The sequence below is a fragment of the Miniopterus natalensis genome, chromosome 3, assembly GCF_054644295.1.
Source record: "Miniopterus natalensis isolate mMinNat1 chromosome 3, mMinNat1.hap1, whole genome shotgun sequence".
Classification (NCBI taxonomy): Eukaryota; Metazoa; Chordata; class Mammalia; order Chiroptera; family Miniopteridae; genus Miniopterus; species Miniopterus natalensis.
The window spans coordinates 32,238,502-32,248,476 of NC_142083.1; the positions used below are offsets into that span (position 1 = coordinate 32,238,502).

General features: G+C 41.1%; 1 protein-coding gene across 1 annotated transcript in view; it reads left to right on the plus strand.

Annotated features, from left to right (window-relative positions):
• The window catches only part of CWC27 (CWC27 spliceosome associated cyclophilin), a 147,745-nt gene extending 139,239 nt beyond the window's left edge, over window positions 1-8,506 (plus strand). The window contains exon 14 of the mRNA XM_016198761.2: window positions 8,082-8,506. Within this exon, the coding sequence (XP_016054247.2) occupies window positions 8,082-8,241 (160 nt within the window). The 3' untranslated portion in view covers window positions 8,242-8,506. The remainder of the gene's footprint in view (window positions 1-8,081) is intronic.
• Window positions 8,507-9,975: the final 1,469 nt, after the last annotated feature.

Here is a 9,975-nt window from a genome sequence, read left to right on the forward strand (position 1 = left end):
ACCTGAATTACAGCCCTAGTGCCAAAAAGGAAATAATCAGTCTTTAGACAAACCCCCTACCTTTAAAATGATGGAAAAGATCACATGTGGAAAATAAGTAGCATGAGGAATAAAAAAAGAACAAAATCTAGGATATTTGATTGCCATTTTCTGTTATAGGTATATAAATGTTTTTATGAGAAGTTGATCAGATTTTTTTCCATTTCTCTGGTACTGAACAAAAACACAAAGGATTAAAAAGTCATAGAGTAGACAACCTCTTACTTTTATATGATGTGAATTCCCAGGACATCTAGGATGACCACATATAAATGCAAACCACAAAATCCTTTTCCAAAGACATTCATTAATAATAATCTTTCTACTACCTGCCATTTTGAATTATTACTATCCCTTCTCCTTTTTGGCATTAATGAGATAATACGTTAAAGGCAATATTGTTCTGTTTCTTGTGTGCAGATAATTCAGTTGACCATGCTAGGTAAAATATTGGGCTTCAGCTGTTTTTTAGTAGAAATAAAAGTTATAGTAAGAAGCTAACTTTTACTGAACATTTACAAAGCACCAATCAATCTTTTTTAAACTATAAGCTAGGTATTATTCTTATGCCCATATTATATGGGAAGAATCTGAGGCACAGAAAGGTTAAGTAACTTAGGTCAAGATCTCATAGCTAGGAAGTTGTGGAACTCAGAAATAGTCAATCATGCTTGGCTCAGTGGTTTAATTCTATTTGTTTTCAAAGACATTATCTCTTGTGATTTTGTATTGCAGCAATTTCTCTAACTGAGCTAGCCTGTATATTTTTCATATTTTCAACTAAACCAGTGCTGTTGTTTTGTTAAACTATAATAATAACGCCAAACAAGTGACTTTAGGACTTCATAAACTCTTGGTCAAAATTGCCTAGCCCCTTTAAATCATGGAAGATGTTAAGTTCGTATCCCCTAATATTACAATCCTTGTATTATTTGAAGAATTAAAAAGTTACTGAAAAGTTTGTTTAACTTGAACAAGAAATTCCTGCCACATTTACCCATCCTTTTTCATAGGAATATAAATCGTAAAGTAGTTATCAGCATGGGATTTGGAGTCAGACCTGAATTTGAATCCAAGCTTGGAAATTCACTGGCTGTGTGATTTCAGGCAAATTATATAACCTTTCCAACCCTGTTTTTTAATTTGCCAACTTGGAATAATAATACTACCTTCCTGGTGGGTTAGTTTGTGGATTAAATGAGATGCTATATATAAGTCTTGTTAAAGTTGTTGACCCTGGAAAGGTGATTATTTTAATCCTAAGCCCTTTAGTCAACTCCTGACATCACCTCTTTCTGCCATTTTTCTTCTGAATGTAGAAAACTCCTCTGTATTGACTGTACTTTCATATAGTTTGCCCTGAAATAAGTTTCTGTCACATTAGGGAAGTTTGCTCCGTATGTGGATTTGTTTCAGAGGCAGGCAGATAGCCATGTAGCCCAGCTGCTTACCAGGCCTGTTCGATTGGGAACTCTACCTCCCTTATGTTCTGTTAGTTCACTGGCCATAGATTATGTTATTGGCTGAGCAGTTGTTTAAACCAAGGGCAGGTGTAAGAATGCGTATTACTCATTTATTCTGGAAAGACTCTTAAATCTCTCCAACTGTGTCCTGCTGACTGTTAAGCATGTTCCATAGGCAAGAAAGCCGAGAAACTGCATTCCCATGTTGCTGAAGATATTTTGAAAATTACATCTTTCACGCTTAATCCAACAATACTCAACATTTATTAAAGACACTCTATAATGTGAGGATTTCTTTTTTCTTTTTAACTGAGGGAAACAAAAGTCATTTTTAATAGTTGGCTTTTCAAAACCCCAAACTGAGGAGAAAATATTAGCATTTGTTCAACGTTCAGAACAAAGGCGGTTTTCCCTTATTAATGGCGAACAGTAGAAGAAAGCCCGTGGGTTTCCATCTTTTATTCTTTCTTCAGGGCCAATGCGTATTTTCCTCTGTTTGGTTTACCTAATGTTGTTTTCCTATACTTATTTCTGTGTGTTCAAATATTTTTAATTTTTTTTGTTCCTATTTTTCTTCTGTTCATTTTAAATCTTTCTTCTGAGTTTTCACCATTTCTGTCTGGCTGGGTTTTTTCCTTTAAGTCACTGATTCTGTTTTCCCTTTTGAGTCTTATTTCATCTTTACTCTTCCTCCTTGATGTCTTTCTCCTCTTTAGCCTCTTCTGTTCCTCAGTCATCTCTGTCCTGTGCCACGCTGCTCTGCTGGACAATGAGGAGCCACTGAGGGATTTAAAACAGGACAGTTTTCATGGCTAGATTTGCATTTTTGAAATACATATATAACAAAAAGACCTGGATATCATCAACAACTACAAGGCACTCCTTAGCAAATAGATGCCTGAGAGAGATTGCCAGACATCCACCCTGTGGGCTCAGGCCATGGGCCTTGGCTCTGCCCCGTTGAACCTCCAGCTGAATGGGATGTCCCTGTGTAGTATCCTCATTATAGGAAGATTAGGAGAAACTGGGACTGAGATTCCAGAGAGTAAAAATCAAAGGCAATAAGGGGATAAAAGATTTAGAGTGAGAATGAATGCTTCTTTGTCTCCAAGCAAGCATTCACCTAAAAGAGAGGCACCTTTTTCCAAAGGATGCTTCCACATTGCTCAACACATTTCTGGGACTTCTTTTTTGTAATTCCTTTAAATGTGAGCCTGGGAGCCTCACAAATAATCATTCTTGTCTCTTTATAGTTGCATTTAAAAATTCTTGTATTCCAAAATAAGCACTAGCTACCCAATCTGATTTTTTTTTTTTTTATTCTACTCACTAGACTTAGCACTGAGTTAACTGATTTATTTCTAAAGTTAAACCCATCTTCACAAGATGAAAGTTTACCTCTGAAGACATTCAAGAAAGTACCTGGCCAACTACTTATCAGCTAGCTCTAAGTCTCTTGACCATGAATCCTGCAGATTGCCTGTGAGAGGGGGTGATGATAACACCGTTCCTGTCTGCCCCATACAGTTATTGTGAAGATGATACCAGACAGCATGTGGAGTACTGTCAGTGGACGCTCTTACTGTCACTGCCTCACACTTCGCAGGCAGTTCCAAAATGTGCATTTGTTCTGCTGTCTGTGTTCGTCTCCCTAATAGACTGTTCACTTTAGGAGAGCAGGCTTGGGTCATATTTGGCTTTGTGTCCATGGAGTCTGACATTGGGTATCACACATAAACAGCACTCTGATGTTTGTTGAATAAATAATTGAATCTAGCTCCTTGCCCTATCCTCAAACCATATATAAGAAATGGATAATACACTTGAGATTGTTCAGTTAGAATAATAGGCTCAGAGGCACGTAAGCTTCAAGCTTGTGAGCAGTTTGTCATTGGGAAGCACCTGTCCTCATCTCTGAAAGGGCCAGGGCCAGAACAAGTGGCTGCTGAAACCCATCCGTCTGAAAGTGGAAAGGTTCTTACACTCTAGTGCTGTGGTCTTACCTTTGGCTGTATTTTAAAATCACCAGGAAAACATTTTCAATTCCTGATGCTGGCGCCCCAGCCTGGGACAATGGAATCAGTACCTCTGGAGGTGGAAGCCTGGCCTGGCGTGGATAGTTCTCAGAATTGCCCAGTTGATTCGAATGTGCAACCTGCATTTGATGCAGGGCTCTAAGATTAGACTTTGAGAAACATTTTTTTAAAAAAGATCCAACCTAGTTCTACATTGGGTGCCATAGGAAATGGAAAAGAACATGAGGCCTGCTCCCACTGTAGTCTGCAGGAAAAAACCAGCCCTCGCTGATAGCGCAGCGGGGAAGCAGCAGTCTGTGTGCTGAGCTCTGAAAGGTGGAAAGGTGGGCCTGTGCTGAGCATGGGACTTTCTGCAGAGCCTGTCAGACGTTTTAGAAGTTTATCATAGAAATAAAAGACAGTCCCTGCCCACAAAAGGAGGGTCAAGAGTTAGTTTAGCAAAGCAGCCAGTATCAGCCAGCAGGACTGGCCCCACAGAGGGTCTGAAGGCTTCGATTCACACGCCCATCACCATTCCTGGTGCTGGGAATACAGCTGTGAACAAGACTGAAACTGTCTCGAATAACTGACAGCCTGTTCACAATTAGGTAGACGGGCAATTACCGAGTGGTGAGAGTTGATGAAAGAAGGAAATGAGATTGGTGAGCTAGGAAGAGCCCCTTGTTAGAGGATTTTAAGGGTCAGGCTGAGATTTCAGTTGAATACAATAGCTGATAGTTCCTGCTCAAAGGAACTGTAAAAGAAACGAGTAAGAGGGGTTGCTTTGGAAACTTTGGAGGCTTATAAGGAGGGGAGCTAGTACAGAAGGAGAACAGTTAGGGCGCCTACAGCAGTCTAAGGGTTGGGTGCTAGGTTCCTAAATCAGAGAGACTTGAAATAGGGAGGGGTGGCTCATAGAATTCCCAGTGCAAAAGAGAGCTGTGTTCATTCTATAAGCTTAAGTAGTTTAAATGTGTTTCAGTCAGAAATGAATTATTAGTATTGGAATTCTGTTTTGAGTTACTTACTATATGTCTGAGAATGAGTCCCTTTCTTCCATTTCCCAGTGATGTGAATTGCTGTCATATCTTAATCTATTTCACAACTGTGTGAGAAGTTTAAAAACTGGTTGTCAAATTAGTGAGGTTAGTCAAGGTCCCTGTCCTTTTCAGAGAATCAAGTTGTTTACTTACTTTTGTTTATATCCCACAGTCTCAGACTAAAAGAACTTACCTGTCAAGCACAGCCTCTGTGAAATGGTAATCCTCCATATTTCTGTAACACACTAAAGTTAAAGTCAGTCTTTTTATTTGAGAATCTGAGCTTATATAAAACTTTTTATTAATAAGAACTAAATTTTTGTCTTTGCCTTCAAGTGAACAGGTTCTGAAATTTTCATATGTAAATCATCAGTGTGTACTTAATCCCCCAAACTTCACTGCTCTTGTTGCCAGTTCCGCTACCAGCCACGGAGTGGACAGTATTGACTTGTCAGTCTGTACAAGATTGTAAACTACCAGACTCTTAGGTACTCGAGTTAGGTCTGTGCTATAAGTCTCCATGTGTATTCTCGCAGGAGGCTGGGAAATGCGGGCATGCTTTCAATTCATGCAGCCTGTGATTTATGGAGGCACGCAGGTCAGGAGTTTATTATGCCGAAAATCATAATAACCGTTTTGTTTGCTTTCTAAAATGAAGTGATTGAAGCATGTTGAAAGATAAATGGGTGAGACATTTTTGATTATGCTTTTATTTCTATTAAAGATTAAATGTTATTGCCGAGTAACCAGCCATGCTAAGTATTATGATACTAAAGCTGAAGTAGTTTGTAAGCTGATAGCCCCTTCTCTCCTCTGGGTTTAGGTTTGTTATTAATCACAGTGTTGGACGTGTTTAGTGCGGTGGTAGATGAAACAAACAGTTGAGAAAGACAGCGCCTTAAATTTACAGCTTTCTGTTTTTCCAGTGTTACAGGCAGATCTCTTTCTTCTCTGGGCTTTGTGCTGTGGTCCACGTGTCTAGATGTTGTTTCTGAGACCAGGGCCAACTCAGTCCAGTAGCTGCACAATGCTGTCATGGCATGGAAAGGAGGAAGGTGCCTTTTTATGGTTTTAATTGACAAATTCTGGTAAAGTCATTTTGAAACATGGACAGTCAGTCCCTACCAGAAATGGATGTTACACAAAACCCATCTGTATCGGGGGTCAGGAAAGGGATACTTTTTTTAAATAGAATTGCATATATGGAGAGGTATTAATAAGTTAACTAAGAAAGTGTTTTTTGGTTTTTGATATCAATATAGGAGTATTGGATAAAATATTTTAAAGGGCCTATGATCCCAGCTCCTTCCTGATGGTGGCTTAGGGTCTGCACGAGTCCTTTGGAAAGTGCTCAGCGCTTATGGACACGCAGCGTGGGCCTGGGCTCCCCTGATGTGCGGTGAAGCACCTTTAGCAGGACAGCCCTGCCGCTCTTCTAAGCCTGGTCCTCAACACTGGTAACACACTTTCAGTTTCTAAAAAGTGGGTTTTGTGTGGAATGTCACACAGATCGTAAGAAGTGTTGAAGAAGAGACCACCTTTTCAGACCTGAAACAGAAGGCTGAATTTATCACTCACTGAAGTAAGAAAGAACAGCGCTTTTAGACACAGTCTCTCTGGCAGAGCATGTTGTGAATCTTTATGTAGATTTTGGGCTTAGGGGTTGTTTAGGGGTGGACGTCAGCCTCAGAAGTTCACTATTCAGGAGCGATTGTCGATGACTGGCTGGCTTTCAGAAGCTTGCTCACTGGAGTGAGTCCGTCCGCCACTGATTGGCCAGCTTTCAAAAGCAGAAGCGTGCCCTGATTAGTTGGCTTTCGGAGGTGTACTTACTGAAGTATTTCCTGAGGTGCATTTAGGCCTCAGCAAGTCATCATTAATTGATTGAATCCGGTATGATTGTGTTTCCCGTCGGTTCTGGTGGCCACTTGTTACCATGGCTGTAGAACAGCCAGCCTTTTCCCAGGAGTTGGAGATTGCTTTATTCTCAGAAGCCAACACTTAGATACTGTAGGAAACTGAAGGCACAGGAAGATCAGACTCTGGGGAATCCATCTAGATAAGCAATGATCCTATGATGCATTTTCTACATCAGGGTGTTTACTAAAGCAACAGGAAGTATAGGAAGTCATGCTTCCTCCCATATGAGATGGCGTGTTTGTATATTATTGAGAGCAGTTATGAGTTTAATGCAAAGAATGTATTTTTAATAGTAAATTGTAGAAACAGAAATGTGACTTACCTCACTTAGTAAGTTAAACTCCAAATCGTTAATATCACTCATCCTTACTGTGTTCCAGTCAGCTTTACCTGGGATGGACAGGGGTGGGAATGGTAGTAGGACTCCACTTGTCAACCCTGGTGAACTGTAGCCACTGAACCCAGAGTAACTGTAGTATCACTAATATTATAACATTTTATTTCCCTCCCAAAATATTTTTAGGATTCTTTAAAAACTGAGTGTATCCTTGGGAGGTTGTCACATACTACACTTCACTCGGCATTTGTGCTACTGCAGGGAAAAGAAACTAATGTAATATTTGGGTTTCATCCGACAGTTACAACTGCTGCACAGGGAGTGTTAATCCTATAGGCAATTTAGCTCTATCTGCTGTGATAAAGGAAAGTGCTTCATCTGCTTCTTTTAGAAATTGCTTAAATAACTAGTGGGGAAGCCTTAGCAATTTCGTTTATATATAAAAATTGAGCTTCCCTCTTTCCAAATTCATTCAACTGCCCAGAAACCTGGTCTTTTGACTTCCCCATTTCTTCCTGACACCTCCTCATGGGGACAGAGCTAATCACTTACATATTTCCCTGCTGCTAAGGATAGCCAGCTTATGACCACTTATGAGTCAAGCACATGTTGATACCTTAAGACCAGTAAGCATTTGATAAAGTAGGACAGCAGCGTGGTTAGATTTGTTGTAATGGACAGTAGGAGGAGGAAATTAGTCCACGGGCTGTGCCAAAAGCTTAGTTTCCTTTTGTATGAAAAAATGTATTTCTTAAACTCAGCAGCTCCACAGAAAAGGGGGTCATAATACCATATGAACAAATTTTCTTAACACATTACCTGTTCTTGGCCCATTTAACTACTCAAAACAAAAAGAAAAAATCAGATGAGGCTGGTTTATAGTCTGGAGATTTGCTCTGCAGCCTGGCTCTCTGGCTGAGAGAGTGAGCTCTTTAAAGGAAGCTGGCAGCTGCTCTCTGAGTTTAGCTTAAGGAACACTTCTGTGTAACTCTTTTAGCCTCCCATCAGGGAAAGAACCTCAAGTGAAAACTAAGGCAAAGAGACTCACTACTAGAAATACAAGCCAGCGGAACAAACTCCAGACATGGTTTTCAAATTCAGGTGTTTTCTGAGAAGTTGGGTTCCATTGGTACAAGCACCAATAAACAACAAGCCCATCTTTGTGTTCTGTACCCTTATAGTTCATTACGCCAAGGATAGTGTGGCCTAGAATTTCTACTTTCAGCTTTCACACCAACGTCACTGAACCCTCTCTCTTCCTCCTTAGGATGTCACATGTACTTCAGTTTGAGGATAAAAGCAGAAAAGTGAAAGATGCGAGCATGCAAGACTCAGACACGTTCGAAATCTATGATCCTCGGAATCCGGTGACTAAAAGGAGAAGGGAAGAGAGCAAAAAGCTGATGAGAGAGAAGAAGCGGAGATAGAGAGGAGGGACCGTGGCCGGGACGGGGGCGCGCCCCTGCAGTGCTCTCCTGCAGCAGGCATCGTCCCCTCGGCTCCAGGGCACGGAAAGAAGTGCTTTTGAACCTGTTGTCTGGTTTTGAGAACCAGTTATCTTGTCACGTAAACTGTGGACTAACATAAACAAATACTTTTGCTGAAACACACTTTTATTCCTTATTCACCTTTTATATTGCTAAATGTGAAATAAAATCACTTTCCTTCCAGTTTTCACGTTAACCATTTGCAGACCATGCTCGCCTATCTGTGTTTTTTACCCTAAAATATGTGAAGGCTTCATTTTCGACATTTTTTTATAACAAGTTCTTAACAGAAAGAATATTTGGGGAAAACCTCCCTGGCATTCTGTTACCATGGTACTAACTTTGGAATATAATTTAAAAATTATAAAGATTGATATTTTTTTTGTTTTGCATATAAATATCTAAAAAGAGCCAAATTAATAGGACTCAGTAGCCCCATTCTTTAAATTGTGAGGACCCCCCATGTGAATATTCACACCTGCATCTAGGCTAATGCTTGGGTTTTACTGATATAGTCAAGACACACGCTGATGTTGGCCACGCGCACCACAGCCCTGGCCTGACCTGGGCCACCTGCCCCTCCTCTGCTCTTCTCGGCACAGTGACAGCAGGAGACATGCAGAGGACCCATTCTGGCCAAATAGCCTGTTGAGAATTTAGCCTTTGATGGCCATCACTGGGTATTTACTACATATTAGCTATATTTAGACAGGTTTTCTTCCTAGAATCTGAGTGCTAAAATTATACCACAGGCTAACTTTCAGTTACCTTGTAAAATCTCACCAGCCACATCTTTTCAGATAGTGTCTCATCAGCTCTCTCAAAATGTCATCCAACAGTCTTTTTCTAAGAGCACTGTTCTCAAAATGTAGTCCCAGACCTTACACTACAGCAGCCGCATCAGCACATGGGGACACGGCAGAAATGCAGATTCTTGCTGTACCACCCCCCCTACCCCCACCACCACCCCCCTTCCAAAGGAATGAATCTGAAACTTTGAACGCAGAGGGTTTGTTAAGAGACTGCTGGCCTCACTGCTGGTGATTCGATCTTTGGACATTGGCAAGATCTACTGAAGTTAAAGATGTGCCTACTTGTGATTCAAAAATTCTAATCCTAGGTCTGTGCCTTAGAGAAATTCTCACACGTTGCTCAAGGAGGCCTGCACTGGATGTACATCGAAGCATCGACCAAAGAGCTGATGAGTGAGTTGTGTGTCCAGGCTGTCGAACACTTGGCGGCGGGGAGGATCCGTAAACCAGAGCTATGATCGATTAGCTTATCTTAAACGTAATGTGAAAAAAAAGACCATCTATGTAAAAATTTAAAACACAACATACCATTATATATTGTTTATGGATGTACACATGCAGCAAAAATGTAAAACCCGTATGGAAATAGTGGTTGCCCCTGAGGAGGCGGAGGGAACGCGGGGAGCCGGGCTTTTGTCTGGCCTGTTTCGTTCCTTCCTTAGAGGCGGGCGCTGAGCCCGCGCCGCAGCAGGCTCTCTGCTTTCTGGCATGCCTGGAGAATCCCGTGAGCTTTGTGATCATGCCTAGAGCCTGAGGTGAGAAGGCAGGGCTCCCAACACCCACAAGATCCCTCTGTTTTTGCTTCAGGAAGCAGAGTTTCAGAGAGGAGAGGGACCGGGAGCGGGAAATGCCAGCCACTCGG